A 19,964-nucleotide genomic window follows, 5' to 3' on the forward strand; every position below is an offset into this window, starting at 1 on the left:
CCAACCATAGCTGGACATACATACATACAGAGCACCAACCATAGCTGGACATACATGCACATAGAGCACCAACCATCACTGGACATACATACATACACACAGAGCACCAACCATCACTGGACATACATGCACATAGAGCACCAACCATCACTGAACATACATACATACAGAGCACCAACCATCACTGGACATACATGCACATAGACCACCAACCATCACTGGACATACATACACACAGAGCACCAACCATCACTGGACATACATACATACATACATACACACACAGACACACACACACACACACACACACACACACACACACAGAGCACCAACCATCACTGGATATACATGCACATAGAGCACCATCACTGGACATATACACACACACAGAGCACCAACCATCACTGAACATACATACACACACACACACACACACACACACACACAGAGCACCAACCATCACTGGACATACACACAGACAGAGCACCAACCATCACTGGACATCACTTTTACCACTGGAAATGAAAACTATTGTTCAGTTTGCTCACATTCACATAATTTGATTAGTTACAGAAGGAGCTTCAGTAATAAAAACCTTTAACAATTAAAATGATTAATCCAAAAGATACTTACAGAGCTCGCCTGGTGTTTTTCAATACTGGAAATAATTCCCTCAGTCCTTTATCTGATGGCCTGAATTTCTTCAGCTCAAATTTCTCTTGAATCTCCTCTGACATCAGCAGCACAAACACCAGAGCTGAACACTGTACAGATGAGAGTGTCTGTGTTGAGAGGTCCCCTGAGTTCAGGGAGGTCTGTATTTCACTTATCAGAGAGTTGTCTTTCATTTCACTCAAGCAGTGGAATAGATTGATAGTCTCTTCAAAGGATTTTGTTCTCTTGATGGTTTTCTTGATGTAGTTCACATTCTGCTCTAAACTCTCTTCTTTGATGTCCAGTTCTGGGTGTAGACTCCTCAGGAGCCTCTGATTGGACTCCAGTGAGAGGCCGAAGAGGAAACGGAGGAAAAGGTCCAGGTGTCCATTTTCACTACTCATGGCTTTATCTACTGCTGTCTCAAGCAGATCACACAGTCTGTGTTTTATCATCCACTTAATTTTCTCCAGTGGGGTTTTAAGGAGTGGGTTGCCTTCATCCCTGAATGTTAGGAACACAAATACAGCAGCAAGAAACTCCTGGAAGCTTAAATGCACAAAGCTGAAGATCTTCCCCTCCTGTTTAAAAATTTGTGTACAAATTCCAGAGTACACTAAAGCCTCTTGGAAATCAATGCCACACTTTTTCAGATCTTTCTCATAGAACAGCAGCTGTCCTTTTTGTAGCTGAAGAAAAGCTAACTTGCCAAGCTGCATGATACCCAGCACCTCTGCTCTTTTTGTCTCGGATGGAACTGTATTGTCAGTGTTTTGCTTTGTGCTGTATTTCTCAGTCATTTGCTCTGTGAGAAACATCAGGAAACGTAGGTACATTTCTGTCAGAGTTTTGGGAGCATTTTTCAAGTCTATACCATCCTTCAGCATTTTCTGAAGCACGGTGGCTGCGATCCTGCAGAAGACGGGTATGTGACACAAGATATGAAGGCTTCTTGCAGTCTTAATGTGTAAGAGAATTGTGGTTGCTTGATCTTCATCTCTGATTCTCTTCCTGAAGTACTCCTCCTTCTGCTGGTCATTGAATCCACGGATTTCTGTAACAGAGTTAAAGTATTGGTAATTTATCTTACTGACTGCTGCAGGTCGTGAAGTGATCCAGAGAAGAGCAGAAGGAAGCAGTTCTCCATTTATGAGGTTTGTTATTAGTTTATCAAGAGTAGTCTTCTCATTCACATTAGATACCTTCTTCTGATGAAGATCTAGAGGAATTCTACTTTCATCCAGTCCATCCAGTATGAAAAGCAGCCGAAGTTTTTCATTTAATATCTCCTTTTCATCTCCAGAATGGAGTTCTTGATGGAAGTAAAGAAGTAGTTTTGAGAGGCTGTACTTTTCATCCTTGATCAAGTTCAGCTCTCGAAATGGGAGGTACATGATGAAATTTATGTCCTGGTTGCACTTCTCTTCAGCCCAGTCAAGAATGAACTTGTGCACAGAGACTGTTTTTCCCACTCCAGCTATTCCCAATGTCAGGACTTTAGTACCATGCTTGTTTTCAGTAGACTGCATTTTGAAGAGGTCACTGAGTGTGATTGGTGTTTCTTCTGTTTTGGGGTAAAAGTCCTCCACCTGTCTCACTTCATGCTTTGTGTTCACTCCTCCTGTGCATCCTTTGATCATGTAAACTTCAGTGTAAGTGTCTTTTATAGGCACACGATCACATTCTATTGTAGCCTCCTCATACAACTTCTCATATTTTTCCTTATATTTTATTTTCATTCTCCTACTACTGAGATCACTTTTTCCTCCACCTGTTAAAGAGTGGGAAGAAAAAAGTTGTGATTCATATAACCTGTGAATAAGGAAAGTGCCTGTTTAGTGTAGTTTCAAAATGTTAACTTTATATCATGTTCTCTCTGAAGTTTGTTTACCACTGCAGAGTAGAATAACTATCAGTAGTACTACCAAATAAGGAGACATCAAAAAGACTCCAAATGATATTCAATTTTTTGATCATTGTTATGAGATGGAACAGTCTGTAATGGCTCAATGAGTCTTTAACTGAACCAAGCTGGATCATAGTTCTTACTTTCTGCAGCTCTGCTTTGCCTTCTCAATTTGGTCAGTGCTACCTCCATTAGTTCATAACCACAGAGTGTGTGCAGGGCTTTACTTGTGCACTAACTGTCTTATGTATGCTGGGCTGTAACAGGTTATATATGTCTACCAGTGTTCAGTGTGTTAATGATGAGGTACTGAAACACTATGGGAGAGGTGACGTGTCTACCAGTGCTCAGTGTGTTAATGACGAGGTACTGAAACACTATGGGAGAGGTGACGTGTCTACCAGTGCTCAGTGTGTTAATGATGAGGTACTGAAACACTATGTGAGAGGTGACATGTCTACCAGTGCTCAGTGTGTTAATAAAGAGGTACTTAAACACTCAGGGAGAGGTGACGTGTCTACAAGTGTTCAGTGTGTTAATGACGAGGTACTGAAACACTATGGGAGAGGTGACGTGTCTACCAGTGCTCAGTGTGTTAATGATGAGGTACTGAAACACTATGGGAGAGGTGACGTGTCTACCAGTGCTCAGTGTGTTAATGGTGAGGTATTTTGTTCTTTATTGTTTGTATTGTTTCTGTTGAGGTGCTGGATGTCAAACACAGGAGGATGCCCCCAAACTTTTGAGTCTTGTATCCTCTCAAGGTTTCTTCCTCATGCTGTTAGGGAGATTTCTCACTATTGTTGTGCTTTAACCTTTACAGTTCCTGTATGTAATTGAATCATTTAAAAAATATGCTCATACCTTCTTCAATAAAGATTTAAGTAGCTAGATCTAGGCAGCTACAATTCTTTTAGACTGTGTAATTATATTAACAGGTGTAACAACATTGAAGCTGTGCAATAATTTTGAGGTTTATTTATTTTTAGAACTATAATGTGCTGTATCTGAGGGACTGTATAATAACTGCAGGCTGACTATACATTTAATGTATGTGATGTGCGTGTGTGAACGATGAATATCATGCACTACTGTCACACACGCACATCACATACACTACTGTCATGTTGTTTATATATATATATATATATATATATATATATATATATATATATATATATATATATATATATATATATATATATAATATTCATATTGTTTAAAGTTTTATATATTTTCATGCCTAAAGGTGTGACTGGGTTGAATTTACCTGCTGGACTCTTAGCAGTCGAAACTTCACATTTGTCTCCACCTGTGAGCGAAGACATCAGAGTAAAGAGCAGAAAATATAAAACACAAAACCTACTTTATTAACTGTGAGTGAGTCCTGTGTGCAATTTTTGGTTGTGACTGCTATGTTTGAGAAGACCTGCACATTTGTTATTATGCATTTTGTAAGTTATACAGTCTGTGCCAAACACATTGTTCATCATTACTGGACTACATTTGTGATTTGCTCATGTTTAAATTGAGAATGACATCATTTTTTTCATTGTTACTAATGAACATTTGTTATTCAAAACTTATTGTTTGCAATGTTTGTTTATTAATATACCAGATGATTTTGAGTTTTGCCTAATTCTACTTTGTAAATGAATTGAGATCACTTATAAAAGAACATAAGGTTCTTTGAATATTTGAAGTAAATATGTAAACAGTAAGGGAAAGTGAACTAGAAGAGAATATTGGCCAGCTATTCTACATAGTGGCATAGTGGCTGTAACGCTGACACACAGACTTCCTCAACAGTGCAAGACATTTATTAACATTACACAGACGACAAAGGTGGCACTCACATACAACATCTATTGTGAACATGATAACACGAACATTTGACTACTAACATATACACATGAAATGGTGATAATGGTGATTATGGCTACAGCGATGTTTACATATATCGATAGTTACACAAAAGTAGCGACATAGCTACATAGTTACAATGACCAACAAGGGTGCAGACACAGACAGGTGTTTAAATAGACAAACTAACACAACATTAAACCCTGTGCATGTGTGTGCAAGCCCAGGGGGCGTGGTTACAAAACAGTACACATATGAATCCCCCTGCACATGGCAGGCCATAGCATGTGACTTGTGAGGGGAGGAGCCTTAGTGACAGCAGCATTTGGCTCTGATTCTACATTCTGTTCAAGTGCAACATAATAGTCCTTTTCTTAGAGAGGGAATTGTATCTCTCTCTGGTCAGGAGTGTGGTGTCCCTGTTTCATCCTCAGAGACACTGGAGCTGCTCAGTCTTTTCTTTTAGAGGGAGTGTTATGTCTGCCTGACCAAACAGCTACAGGACATCAAGTGTTGGTGAGGGGTGTCAACATGGGCTTTACTGAGGTGCCTGCACTCCTCTCTTCTGACTGTGTAACTGACAGTTGTGGTGGGTGTGTGCCCATCACTTCCAGTGCCTGCTGACACTGTTATTGTATATAATTTTTTGGCTGGAGGGGATATGTGGAGAACTTCTATTGTAGTGTCTTCTATGGTCTTATTACATAGAGTTTGACTGTGACTGGGAAGGATTAATAGCCATTTTAGTGGATAAGTGGTCTAATGTTAGCCCCCCTGAGGATGTATTGGACTGTGGGTTTGGGTTTAGGTTGTTTTAGTAGATAAGTGGTACTAGATTGTGATAACGCTGCAGACCAAAGGAGTTCCCAATGTAAAATACAGGAGTTTTAGGTTAATGTGGTTGCTGATCCAGTGTTTATTCAATGGGACAGCTAAGTCTTGGTGTTTTAGGATAATGGGTAGATGATACAGTGTTTATTCAGTGGGACAGCTGAGTCTTGGTGTTTTAGGAAATTGGTAGCTGATACAGTGTTTATTCAGTGCAACAGCTAAGTCTTGGTGTTTTAGGAAATTGGTAGCTGATACAGTGTTTATTCAGTGGGACAGCTAAGCTTTGGTGTTTTAGGATAATGGGTAGCTGATACAGTGTTTATTCAGTGGGACAGCTGAGTCTTGGTGTTTTAGGATAATGTGGTAGCTGATACAATGTTTATTCAATGGGACAGCTAAGCTTTGAGGTTTTAGGATAATGGGTAGCTGATACAGTGTTTATTTAGTGGGACAGCTGAGTCTTGGTGTTTTAGGATAATGGGTAGCTGATACAGTGTTTATTTAATGGGACAGCTGAGTCTTGGTGTTTTAGGATAATGTGGTAGCTGATACAATGTTTATTCAATGGGACAGCTAAACTTTGAGGTTTTAGGATAATGGGTAGCTGATACAGTGTTTATTTAGTGGGACAGCTGAGTCTTGGTGTTTTAGGATAATGGGTAGCTGATACAGTGTTTATTTAATGGGACAGCTAAGTCTTGGTGTTTTAGGATAATGTGGTAGCTGATACAGTGTTCAGTGGGACAGCTAAGTCTTCGTGTTTTAGGATAATGTGGTAGCTGATACAATGTTTATTCAATGGGACAGCTAAGCTTTGGTGTTTTAGGATAATGGGTAGCTGATACAGTGTTTATTCAATGGCACAGCTAAGCTTTGGTGTTTTAGGATAATGGGTAGCTGATACAGTGTTTATTCAGTGGGACAGCTGAGTCTTGGTGTTTTAGGATAATGGGTAGCTGATACAGTGTTTATTTAATGAGACAGCTAAGTCTTGGTGTTTTAGGATAATGTGGTAGCTGATACAGTGTTTATTCAATGGCACAGGTAAGCCTTGTTGTTTTAGGATAATGTGGTTGCTGATACAGTGTTTATTCATTGGGACAGCTAAGCTTTGGTGTTTTAGGATAATGGGTAGCTGATACAGTGTTTATTCAGTGGGACAGCTGAGTCTTGGTGTTTTAGGATAATGGGTAGCTGATACAGTGTTTATTCAATGGGACAGCTAAGCGTTGGTGTTTTAGGATAATGTGGTAGCTGATACAGTGTTTATTCAATGGGACAGGTAAGCTTTGGTGTTTTAGGATAAGGGGTAGCTGATGCCCTTTCCAAGATTTGTGTTACACCACTCTCTTCCTTCTGTTTATTTTCTTTATCTAGGTATCCTAGACATCCTTATAGGTGGCTTTAATCAGATTTATATTGCATTCTTGAAACGAGCTGGCCATAAAAATACATACAAGTCAGTGTGAAGGTGTCTGAGATGTCATTTTGATTGCCGAAACTGATTTAGTCTGAGCTGTGTTTAGTCTTTATGCTCCATTACCGTAAGGTTTATAGTGTCCAGTGAAGAAATTAACAGGGCCTTGAAACACATTTCCATGTAGAACAGGTGCACTGATAGCTCCTCCAGTTTGAGCTGTGATATTCTGGCATGGTCCAGTTTGAGCTGTGATGTTCTGGCCTGGTCCAGTTTGACCTCCCACAGCTGCTTCTGGTCAACACACCACACAGCACAGAATCCATGATCACACACTGCATTACAACATGGTAGTTTGGCTGCACCTTTGAGAACAGGAAGACCCTCTAGCACATAATCAAACCCACAGGGTCACGGGCTCAATGCTTCCACACTGGAAGCTCTCTACAAAACCTGCAGCATTACACAAAGCCATGAACATCCACAGAGGCTCAAGCCACAACAACCACAGTGTTTTCTCTCCTCTGCCAATTAGCAAGTGCTGCAGTGCCCCATACACCCACAAGACCAGACTGAAGAACAGTTTATACCCCAGTACTGTTCTACTGAACAGTTTCTTTGCTTTGTGCCCTTTTCATATTGAGAATAAAGACCTCAGCACACAAGGCAATATAGACACTTTGCCTCAGCACACAGGGCAATAAAGACACTTGACCTCAGCACACAGGGCAATAAAGACACTTGACCTCAGCACACAGGGCAATAAAGACACTTAACTTCAGCGCACAAGGCACTACATTCTTTGTCCATTGAGTTCACTAACAAAACAAAAACAAATGCAATGAGCATATAAAATCCTGAAATAGTGAGTTTAAAAAGTGAACATGATTTCACCTGCTTTATTTTCACTGTGTTTGGTCCTCAGGGCCTCAGCCTGTTGGTTGTGGCGCATCTTCTTCAGGATGAGCTGTGTGATCTCCGCAGCTCCATCTTGGCCATATTGCTGCACCATCTTGTCCACAGTGTCAGGTCTGTTAGAATTCTCCAGATGAGATTTTGGGATACAGGGGAAACCTTCCATGCCATTTTTCAGATACCACTGGAATGTCTTCAGCTCTTCTTTCTCCAGGTCATTTAAAGTGAAGAGAAGCTGTTCTTTGTCCATCCTGCAGTGTGAAGAAGGACAACAGACTCCAGTTTACTAAAGGTTTACAAACATGTTCAACTGTTTATGTTCACAGTGCAGGAACAGACAGAGAAGTGAATGTGAGTGTGTTGGGTGAAGTGCGCTGTGTGTGTGATGTAGAGAGGAGTGAATGTGAGTGTGTTGGGTGAACTGTGTGACGTAGACAGGAGTAAGTAAATTGTTGCTGTGTGTTCACTGGGTTTTACCCATTTGTCATCTCTCACTACCACTGTGTGGCTCTGTTATGAAAACTCTGGTAGTCTGAGGTCATACAGTCTGCTTGTTTTACTCTGGTGATGGGCAGATATGTGTATTCACACGTGTCACACGAATATAATAGATTATTTATTTTTACACAAATGAGAGCTGAGGCCTGTGAGGGTGAGATGGGAGTGATCAGAGAACAGGCCTGTGAGGGTGAGTTGGAAGTGACCAGAGAACAGGCCTGTGAGGGTGAGATGGGAGTGATCAGAGAACAGGCCTGTGAGGGTGAGATGGGAGTGATCACAGAACAGGCCTGTGAGGGTGAGACGGAAGTAATCAGAGAACAGGCCTGTGAGGGTGAGATGGGAGTGATCAGAGAACAGACCTGTGAGTGTGAGTTGGAAGTGATCAGAGAACAGACCTGGGAGTGTGAGCTGGAAGTGATCAGAAAACAGGCCTGTGAGGGTAAGATGGGAGGCGACCCACAGACTGCTGCTGGAAGGAGAACCAACCAACATGGAGGACCAGATGTGACAGGGATATAGACACTGAAATTAGACTGCACGTGGACGGACTGTTTGTGTAATCAGACTGTATGTGTAGTCCTGTAGACTGGGGTATGACCTGCACACTACTAGAGGATGAGCCTTACAGTGCATTTACACTGTTCTGGTGCAGACACGCAACACACAGCACACAGCCCACCCAACACAAAACACAACACCCAGCCTGTGGGTCTGACACAGCGCAGTGACACTCTAATGGGCTCAACAATGAAAATATCAAAATTATGTATTCTTACTCAAATATACCAGCCACCACAAATTCAATGAGACAGTTTAATAAAAATGTGAAACAGTGCCCCCTAGTGATTACTTTCAAATATTGGAATTGTTCTCCTGCCGGTTGTTTTCTCTTGGTTGTCCATAACCAAACTGAAGCAACATTCAACCGAAATACAACAGTAATAAAAAGGTTCATCCACATTATTTCAGAGGTAGCAAGTCTTTCTCAAAAACAAGTATGAGTAAAAAATGTTGATCTTGAATACAGAAAATTTAACCCAGGAAAAAATATGTGGGGAAGTATGTAAACATGTAACAAAAATGTTTGCGGCTCTCTGTTATAGGTGTCTGTGTGAAATCGACCCATGGTACAATAGTTAGCAAAATCTGGCATTTGTGATGGAGTTACCCAGTAAGAAAACAGCCTTATCGAGGATTTAATGGATTCATTTGTTCACACACATTTACAGACATTTTTCTACAGAGTGGCTTACATGTGTATCTATGTGACAGTACATGTGCACCATGTGAATCAAACTCATGACCTAGGTGTTACTAGCACCTTAACTTCTTTACTTAAGGTCAAAGCCTTACCTGAGTTACAGGAGACCACATAGCCAGCAGAGTCTTAGTAAATGTCTTAGTTTATCTGTTATTGTGTATCTTGGCAGGCCTGTACAGAACAACAGAGAAATTCTGTATGAAGATTTCAGAAAGTGTTGGTGTCTTTAGGGGGTTCTAAAGAATGTATGTCACACTCAGTATATACACACAAACAGACAGTAAAGACGGCTGTAAGTCATATACAGTAAACACACACAGACAATGAAAACAGCTGTAAATCATATACAGTATACACACACACACAGACAGTGAAGACGGCTGTAAGTCATATACAGTAAACACACACAGACAATGAAGACGGCTGTAAGTCATATACAGTAAACACACACACAGACAATGAAGACGGCTGTAAGTCATATACAGTATACAAACACAGACAATGAAGACGGCTGTAAGTCATATACAGTAAACACACACAGACAATGAAGACGGCTGTAAATCATATACAGTAAACACACAGACAATGAAGACGGCTGTAAGTCATATACAGTAAACACACACAGACAATAAAGACGGCTGTAAATCATATACAGTAAACACACACAGACAATGAAGACGACTGTAAGTCATATACAGTATATACATACAGACAGACAGACAATGAAGACGGCTGCATGTCATATACATGAGTCAGGATAGTTCGAACAGTCTGTACTATGGCTAGGAGCCATGTCTCCCTTTTAATTAAGCATACACATACACACACACATACAGAGTGTGTTACAGGATTCAGCTGTAGCAAAATTACATACATTTATGAAATATTAACAGGGGGCATGATCATAAACGTAAGGAAAGGATTATCAATTATTACTGATTAATTACCAAATTAAATTAGTTCATATTTTGTGCAGGGACCGAATGCCATTGTTTCAGATATACTTGCCATTATGTCCAACTTAATGAATAAATGTGAAGTTTACTGATTAATGAATAAAACAAATCTTTGACATTGTAAGACAAGTAGCAGACTTGCAGACAAACAAAAAAGGAAGGAGAGAAGAAAGAGAAAGAGAAAAATTATAAATTGAAATAAGTTGAGTAGAGAAGAATGACTTGCATGAAAAAAAAGAACTGAGTAACCAAGAGACCCAGAACTACACACACACACACACACACAATTTAGCTAACGCTAATTAGCCAAGAGGCTACTATGGTTAAATTAATTAATTAGTGAGAATTGAGTAAAAATGCCTGAAAGGGAAGAACAACTATCTGGGGAATCCTAACGTGAAATTAGATCTGAGGTTACTATCTGAGCTAACAGGAGAGAAAAATAAATCAGTACAAAATTATCTATGTGAATGACAGCTCATGGCTGGCCCCCTGAGCTTAGCCTGTGAATGAAGCAGAAGATTTTACGTTTCAGGGTCAGTGAAGGGCCAGATGATCAGTCCGCTCAGGGAGAGGTTGCAGAGCTTCAGAGTGGCTAAATTCTGGATGAATTTATGCCACACATAATCCTAAACTTTTCTCTGCGCTGTCAGCGGCCCTAGTTCATCACCCAAGTCAGCAAAACTGGCCGGGCTGAATCTTTTGGAGTGCCCTGAACTTCGCCAAAGTTCCTGAGATTTTGTAAAGGTATTTCAGGAAGTACATAGGTTTGTAGCTGGGTGATGTAGACTGTTTGAAACCTAAGGCTGGTGGTTGGCTAAATTAAAACTGATTACTGTTGGCCAAACAGAACAAAAGCTAATTCTACCAACAACAAAAAGTGAAGAGCAAATTAAATAAGTTTATACAGATTTGCAGATTGGGTCTAAGACAAACATATGAAATTAAACACTGTTATAAATACGTAATTCTTCTCGTGAGAGGTGCAGACTTTAAGTATCTTCTTGTAGAGCTTGAACTGACTATCTGATACTGAGAATTGATTTTTAACTACTGATCTCGGGGGCAGCGTGGAAGGAATGGCTCAACAGCTCTGTTCATGCATATTCATAGTTTTTTTTGTCTCAGTCTCAGGCTTTGATTCAGGCAGGCATTAATCTCGAGTTAGCTTATAAGACATGATTAATTCAATATAGTAAAAAGGAAAGAAAGGGGGAATAAACAACTGGAACAGATATTGATATACTGATATATTGCTACTTGGGGTTGGGTGGTAATCGTCTTGTCATGGTACGCTCCCCTTCCCTCTGATCACGTGGTATGGCCCACCGCGTGCAGTGGGCTCACTGTTAACTGTTCATGCTGACTTGTTTGTAACCACGCCCCCTTTTAGCACACACCTGCACCCAGTTCTTGGTTTCGTTTATGTATGTATTTAAATGCCTGTTTGTGTGTAGTTTGCAGTCGGTCATTGTTCATGTTAAATGTTAGGTGTGTTCACAGTAGATGTTCATGGTGTACTGGATGTTACGTGTGAATGCCGTTAACATGTGTTGTTTATCTTTGTTTTTTACGTTAATAAATGTGTGTCTCCGTCGAGAGAGGTCTGTGTGCCCTGCTCTTTGCCCTGCGGCACTCGGGCCGTCACGTCTTTTAAGCCGTAATAGGTGGGAACAATTTTATCACACTAATTTCACCTGAGCACTTAGTCCACATATTTCTAAATGAAAAGAAAAAGTTCTTACCCCCAATATAAAGCTCATAACTATATATAGGAAACAGTTACATTTTTCATTAAGAGAAAGCATGATTATTACACAAATATTATAACTGTTCTCATATTAATAGATCAAATAGTCTTCCTCTGTCTATTATACTTGAAATGAAGAGGTAATCACATAATAGCAAGTATAATGGTTAATATGTAAATACAGCAATGACAGGTTAATTCATAGGTAAACTGCATTCACCATACTGGGACTCCGTCTCTGCTCGCGCTCAGAGCCTTTCAAAGACAGGGAAAGTTAACATACATTTATAAAGAGGGACTCAGAACAGTTCAGGTTGAAGAACCTGTTACAGTCACTAAGGGGCACTGTGGATTCATAGTCGACACAATCAAATATCTTGTTGGATTTATGAGAATTAATAAAGGATTTTCCTTATTTGAGTTTGGTTTTGTTGCATTGCTTCCGAGTGAACACTTTATATGGGAAAGGTTTAAATTCCAGTATTCCAGGAAAGTCTTGCAGATCTAGGCATTCTGGCATGTGAATCTGACCTTAAGTTTATATGACTGGTTTTCTGAATCTGGCCATATGGTTGGTTTTATGAATTTTACTGAAGGTCATAATTAACAATTATGATTAATGAATAATATGAATTATGAATAATCATAATTTAGGTCATAATCCTAATCTTTGGCCACTGACACAGAGTTTAACTGGATAATCAACCAATATCTTTAGCCAATGACAATGTTTAACTGGATAAATATATTATATAGAAAAACAAAAGTAAATAATATTCACTCATAATTCTTCCATCACTTCTGGGCCTTTAGAACAGAAGCAATCTGACAACGATCTCCACAGTGACCACTTTTGCTAACGTTTTGATGATTCTATTCTGTGAAACAACAAAGTCTGAACTACTTTGGCTAGATATTATTCTGCTGGGTTATGCCAGGTTATCAATATATATGATCAATAAATATTTCAGAGAAATCATCACAATAAACAAAGAAACAAATGATGTTTCTGTTTTCTGTTGTGTTCTGTAAGGTATTTCAAATTTGTGTTATTTCAGTTTCATGTGTAAATCATGAGATTTAGAAAGATAATTTATTAACAAATGGCCAATATGTTTACTGGGATAAATAATCAAATGGATTGTGTGGGTTCACATAAACTCTGTAGTCTATGAAGTGCAGACCTATTTAATGAACTGTCTGTGTGGAACAGGTTTCATCTACAGCAGAAGGAACTGTTGTGAATGTAGATAATTATGATTATGGATAATGAAGATCAATAAAGTAAAATAAAGGAACAATTTATATATTTATTATTATTTATATTTATATTATAAAATATTAGTTCTTCTGCTGTTTTGGGGGCTTCTTCTCTTCCCAAATTACCTCCTCAGTCTTGGAAAAGATTCATTCACATAGTACACTTTTTGCTGGTATGCACAGGTGTTTTTACCATTATATAAATGAGTGGATGTACAGCACATCACTCCTGTCAGTAAACCAGAGAATCTCTCTCTACATACACTTTCTATATATCAATGTCACTATATCTATCCTACCTACTGTTTACTAGATTTCTCTCATTAGCATATCACTCAATATGTCCTATCAGTAACCTTCTATCTAGACAACACTGAATCTCTCCATCTCTCAAATTCTCTATTCTCACAAAATCCTTAAAGTTGGGGTGTGTTTTCTTGTAAGCATTCATAGAGTGTGTCACTGAGTCAGATTTGTGATCAGGTTTGTTTCAGACACTGTCAGTCAAAGACAGGAGCGGCAGGTTCTGTATGACAGTTGTAGAAACACAAACTTCGTTTAGCCGTGGTCACGTGACATGGCCCTTTTGCGCAACACTTCAGATCAGTGTTTCAAAACGCTGCGCTTCAGAAACTCGAAACAAGCTTAAAAACGTCAGTGTCGACCGTCCGATCCCAAACTATAGTTAATAATACAGATAATTAACTATACAGGGAATCTGAACTGTCCACTGAGGATTTGGACAACACTACAAATGGCTGAAACTGAACAGGAAACTAACTGTAAAAAACAAACGTTACAGCAGCAACTTTAGGTTTATGCCAGAGGAGTTTAAACTGGGAACATTTGGAAAGATTACTGACTAACTACGACTTAAAATCGAGATTTACAATAACTGACAACGTATATCTGAGCCAGTTAAATATTTAAAAAAATATAACTGTGCGATCGTACTGGGCCATTTTAGTGTCCGTCATTTTAGATGCGTACCGTTAACTTCACCAGGACTTTAATCTTTACATTTAATCCACGTTTGGGTGGACCTACGATTTAAACACACAACTATGTACTTACAAGACACGCTGTTTAAACTGCACCGACATCACATTTTAACAAATAGGATGAACTTACCGTAAAATATTTTAAACTATTTAAATATTTTAAATATCTCCAATCTGCCAACTTTCAATAATGGTGACATTTGAGAAAATACTTCCGTTTTCTTGAGAAGGAACTAACTACAGGAACATCAGTGGGCGTAAGTAGAGGACATGTCAATAATTTTCGTATGAAGCCAATTACACAACCGATTTCTTATTCCAGTCATTAAAACAATCATCAGCCAAAGTTAGCTGTCCATCATTTTGCTGCAGCCAATCATCGACTAAGCAGTCTATACAGCCAATGGCTTCACAGTCCCGCCTACACGGACTTGTTTTGCGGCCAGGGTGAGAGTAAATCTCCACTATGTCGGCACGTTTAAACATTTCGGAACTTAACAAACCATTTCGTTTGTAGATCTAACTTACGAATGATTGTAATTTAGATAATCAGCTTCACAATAAGCCTGTAAGTGTGTGGACTTTCATACCATGTTGTGCATATGACAAATAAAGAATCTTCTTAATGGCTGAATGCTGGGCGTGTGTGTGTGTGTGTGTGTGTGTGTGTGTGTGTGTGTGTGTGTGTGTGCTTATTTCAAGTATTGTGGAAAAGTTATTTATTAGTTTACCTGTATTTGGTACATCAGAAAACTACATGGCGTACTTAATAATAATAATAATAACACAATTAAATTCATGCGAAACATAACTACCAGTTTGAGGTTTTACATTTGGTGTGGATTTTTTCAGAGAATCAAACTTCTTATTAAATCACATTAGATACAATCACAATAGATAATTCCATATAACATTAACACATAATATTCTACATTGTAAGACAAATTTAGAAGTCCTAAATAAGAAGATAATTTTGTATAATAAACACCAAATACAGAATACACAGAACACACAGAATACATAGAACACAGAACACAAAGAAGACACAACACATAGAACACATAAAACACAGAGAACACATAGAACACAGAACACACAGAGCACACAGAACACATAGAACACAGAACACAGAGCACACAGAACACAGTCTAACAGTAAAAGAATAGCAGTAAATGTGTATTAGCATTGCTGGTTACATAACAGTTGATCATTTACATTTTATATTAAATAAATACCATGCAGAGGAGATAAAGATGCAAGACAGTAAGAATAATTAACAGCTGGATCACTGGCAGTGTTCTTCTGTTAGAAGAAGGAACCAAACACAGGTTCCTCATCATATGAAAACTGTATTCAACTATTAAGTGAGCTATCTATGAGTAAGCTATCTAGGTGTCCTTTATAGCAGTCCACAGCCAGATTCCAATGAGAACTTCTAGCCTCACTACAGAGTGTAATTAATGACTAGTGGGATGTCATAAATTTGCATATGACATATTTATTAATTACTCGATATTACCTTTTAGCACACAGATCTCTATATAACAATAGAAAAGAGAAGATAAAAATGGATATAACAAACTTATTCTCAGCTTATTCCTTTCATAAACCTAAAATTCCCCACCCAACAAAATCTCACATAATCATACTAATTACACCAGAACACAAAAATAAAATACATGGCAGGCCTGATTCAAACACAATGGCCACTTCACCCTAATGAGCACAAAAAATGACAAAAATTTACCCTCCCATGGTCAGTCCTTTTGGTACAAACGTGAATCTCTCCTCAATCTGAGATAGTGTAGTATCTGTAACATGCTATCCCTTGACGGGCTAGTAACACTCACTCTGAGCCCCTCAGAGACACAGGACGTTATCCATCTTAAATGCCAAATGACACTCTCACTCATTCACTCACTCACTCACTATCTCTCTCTCTCTCTCTCTGGATGGATGATATAGTAAATGATAAAGTAACAGTCTTGACAACTGCAGTATAAGCAGGTTATCTTCTTCCATTTGGGATGTTATAACTCGTAGCCTACTAGTCTAATACGCTACTTTGGTACACTAAGTGAAAAGAAAATAAAGCTTCACTTAGTGTCACGATTGGCCACCCTCCTGGCGTCCCCGTTTCCTTGGTTTCCCTGTCGCCTCTTTGTTTTCCTTTACTTCCTTGTTATTATTCCATTCCTTAGTTTCGTTTTCTCCGCCCCTCATGATTTACACCTGTCTCTTGTTTAGCATCCATTAGATCATGTATTTAAGCCCTGTGTTTTGTTTCCCACGTTGTCGGTTATTTTGGTTCATCTAGTTGGTTGTAGGTTTGGTGAACCATGTCTGTCTGGTGTGTCCTTTGATTCGTTCAGTATGTGAGGTTCTTGTTGTTTTGTGCCCTAACCTTCATTATCTTTATTATTCTGGTTCAACTATGTTTATTTATGTTTGTTTGTTAATAAACTCCCTCTGCACTTGCGTCCATCCCCTCGCCTCACTTCATGCTTTAACGTTATGCTTAGACACTTCTCACAACACACCCATAAGCCAGTTAGACACAAAAGAGTATTATGCATTCTTGATCTGAAAACCCAAATCACGACTGTACTCTAGTACATTTAGTAATAAGTGGCAACTTGGCAGAGGTGGGTCCACAGTGGTTGGATGAGCAGCCTTCCGATTACAAATACAAGTCAAGTACCTTAACCACTGAGCTACCACTGCCACAGATCTCCAGGAGCAGGGGGTGGGACTATACTGCTGGGAGACAGATCTCCAGGAGCAGGGGGTGGGGCTAAACCGCTGGGATACAGATCTCCAGGAGCAGGGTTGATGTGCACTGGTCTACACAGGTCCATTTCAGAGTCTTTGTCCTGCTCCTCTGTTCAGTCCCTGTGTGTCCCTCACTCAGTGCTGACCTGCTGTCTGTCCCTCCCTCTCTGCTTCTTGCTCTGTAGCTTTTGAGCTTTGGCCTTTTTAACAGGAGGCGGAGTCTGTGTTTCCTCTCCTCCTCTTTTCTTTTCCTCCTTCTTCTTCCCCCCTTCCACCCCTCCCCTTGCAGTTGCTGGGGCGACTGTAGTGTCTTTGTCCTCCAGTACGGTGAGCTTCTTGCTTTTTTTGCGTTTCTTGCTCTCGGGAAGGAACCCTTTCTTCTTTGGCTTTGGAGCCTCCTGCTCCATCTGCTCTGCTGCTGCTTTCTTCACATTCTCCACTCGGGGCTTCCTGAGGAGACCACGAGACAAAGATCTGACACAACAAACCTGAGGAGACCACGAGACAAAGATCAGACACAGTAAACCTGAGGAAATCAGGAGATAAAGATCAGACGCAGCAAACCAGAGTAGACAAGAAGACAAAGATCATTTACATATATTGCATTTAGCAGACACTCTTATCCAGATGACTTATAAAATGCTTTGTCATTTACTCATAAAATACATCCCAGCCAGTAGAGTAGGTTAGAATCCAATATACCAATGAGCTAGAACACTGTAGAAATACAGGGATCCCTGCTGATGCCTAGAAGTACAAGATACATGAGGTGTATCTAAGTGTAAGTGTAATAAACAATAAGTACTAGTTTCTTAGATAACATCAGTGTTATAAACAATACCCTACAATAAGTACTAGTTTAGTTAGTCAATATAGGAGCAAGGTCAGTGGTCATTTAAATAAATAAAAAACGAATAGATGGGTCTTCAGTCTGCGTTTGAAGACTGCAAGGGACTCTGCTGTCCAAACAGCAAGTGGAAGTTTATTCCACCATCTGGGAGCCAGAGAATACTCTTGATGCTTGTCTTCCATGAGACTTGAGGCATGGTATTTCAAGCTTTGACCACTGACTTCATGTATGGAGGGGCTTGACCATTTTTTATGTAGGCAAGCATCAAGGTTTTAAATCTGATGCATGCATTTACTGGAAGCCAATGAAGGGAGCACAGCAGCGGAATAACGTGTGAACTTCGGAAGACTGAAGAACAGTCGTGCTGCTGCATTCTGGACCAGTCGTAGAGGTCTGATGGCTCTTAGAGGAATACCAGCAAGTAGCGAGTTGCAGTAGTGGAGCTTTGAGATCACAAGAGACTGCACAAGTACCTGGGCAACTTCCTGAAAGGGCTGAATCCTTCATATGTTACAAAGGAGAAATCTGTAAGACCGAGTTAGATTTGAAACATGAGAACGACAACAGGTTGTCTAAAGTTACACCCAGGCTATAGGCAGCTTTGGCTGGTGATACCAGGGAGTTCTCAAAGGAAACTGTGATGTCATGGTAAGAGTTGGGAGTACCTGGGATGTATAGAAGCTCTGTTTTACTGGGATTGAGCTTCAAGTGGTGGGCTGTCATTCATGATGCAATGTCAGTCAAGCATGCTGAGATACATCTGGAGACCTGTGTGTCAGAGGGTGGAAAAGAAAGATGTAATTGAGTGTCATCAGCTTAGCAGTAATAGGAGGAACCATGAGAGATTTGACTTTTCCAAGAAAACAAATATACAAAGAGAAGAGAAGGGGGCCCAATACTGTGGAACACCTGTGGAACCCTGTGGAACACCTGTGGCGAGTCTACATGGTTTGGATGTGGATCCTCTCCATGTCACCTGATAGGACCGTCCCTCCAGATAGGACTGAAACCATTTCCATGCAGAGCCAGTCACACCAAGGCTGGAGAGAACAGAGGAGAATGTTGTGGTTTACTGTGGCAAAGGCTGCTGAAAGGTCTAGAAGAATCAAAACAGATGACAGCTTGGCAACTTTAGCAGCATGAAGTTTCTCCATAACTGCTAAGAGGGCAGTTTCTGTAGAATGTGCCAGTTTGTAGCCAGACTGATTGGGCTCATGCAACTGGTTCTGGATGAGGAAAAGAGACAATTGATTATAAATTTCTTGTTCAAAGGCTTTTGAAAGGAAAGAGAGAAGTGATACTGGTCTGCAATTGGTAGCATTGGAGCCATCGAGTGTGGCCTTCTTGAGGATTGGTACCACCCTGCTGGTTTTGAATACAGTTGGCACATGTCCCGAAGATAAGGAGTTTTTGATGATGATAGAGATGAAAGGAAGCAGATTGTCTGGAACAGAGTGGAAGGAATTTGATCTAGCAGACATGTAGTTGGATTGCTGGAAGTCAGGAGTTGAAGAATTACATCTGAGGAGAGGAGAAAAAGAAGTCAGAGAGTTGGATGTTGGGGAATGCACACTGGTTGGAAGAGTGGGAACAGAGGAAGAGGAGTGGTGGATTGCTGCAACCTTCTCCTCAAAGAAGGTGCTGAAATCCTCCTGAGTAAGAGATGAGGAAGGAGGGGGAGGGGGAAGATTAAGGAGAGAAGAAAAAATAGTGACGAGCTTGTATGGATCACATGCTGATGATTCAAATTTTTCTCTGAATTTGCAGATGTTACTTCCAGTGAGAAATTGAAAAGGAGAGACTGGTATGAGCTGAGGTCTGAATCTAGGTGAGGTTTCCTCCACTACCCTCCTTAGTTCTCTCCTGTGGCAGCAGAGTGTAAGCCAGGGAGCACGTGGGGAGGACTTTGCAGGTCTAGAGGAGAGAGGGCACAGAAGATTAATTGATGAGGAGAATGTAGAAATTCAAGTATTTGTAACTGTATCCTGTCACGGTTAATCCCTCCCAGCTTCCATGTTCCATGTTTT

At 40.0% G+C, this 19,964-nt stretch overlaps 1 protein-coding gene and 1 long non-coding RNA gene across 6 annotated transcripts in view; both read right to left on the reverse strand.

Annotated features, from left to right (window-relative positions):
- Positions 1-14,602, reverse strand: part of LOC113569146 (NACHT, LRR and PYD domains-containing protein 3-like) — a 62,595-nt gene extending 47,993 nt beyond the window's left edge. For 2 of the 5 annotated variants that reach the window (XM_081712946.1, XM_081712933.1), the window contains exons 1-6: positions 14,446-14,602; positions 9,441-9,519; positions 7,566-7,837; positions 6,798-6,965; positions 3,831-3,872; positions 634-2,425 (exon numbers count right to left, since the gene is read on the reverse strand). In XM_081712946.1, coding sequence (XP_081569072.1) covers positions 634-2,425; positions 3,831-3,872; positions 6,798-6,965; positions 7,566-7,836 — 2,273 coding nt within the window. In that variant the 5' untranslated portion in view covers position 7,837; positions 9,441-9,519; positions 14,446-14,602. The remainder of the gene's footprint in view (positions 1-633; positions 2,426-3,830; positions 3,873-6,797; positions 6,966-7,565; positions 7,838-9,440; positions 9,520-14,445) is intronic. The other 3 variants (XM_081712938.1, XM_081712937.1, XM_081712941.1) reach the window with 3 other exon arrangements.
- Positions 14,603-17,035: 2,433 nt separating this feature from the next.
- Positions 17,036-19,359, reverse strand: LOC145657555 (uncharacterized). Its single transcript, XR_014123341.1, has 3 exons — positions 18,847-19,359; positions 18,603-18,705; positions 17,036-17,537 (listed from the first exon to the last, which is right to left on the reverse strand). It is a non-coding gene; the product is annotated as an uncharacterized LOC145657555 (long non-coding RNA).
- Between the last annotated feature and the right edge of the window lie 605 nt (positions 19,360-19,964).

Source organism: Electrophorus electricus, chromosome 1 (assembly GCF_041902795.1).
Source record: "Electrophorus electricus isolate QZ-2024a chromosome 1, ASM4190279v1, whole genome shotgun sequence".
NCBI classification, from domain to species: Eukaryota; Metazoa; Chordata; class Actinopteri; order Gymnotiformes; family Gymnotidae; genus Electrophorus; species Electrophorus electricus.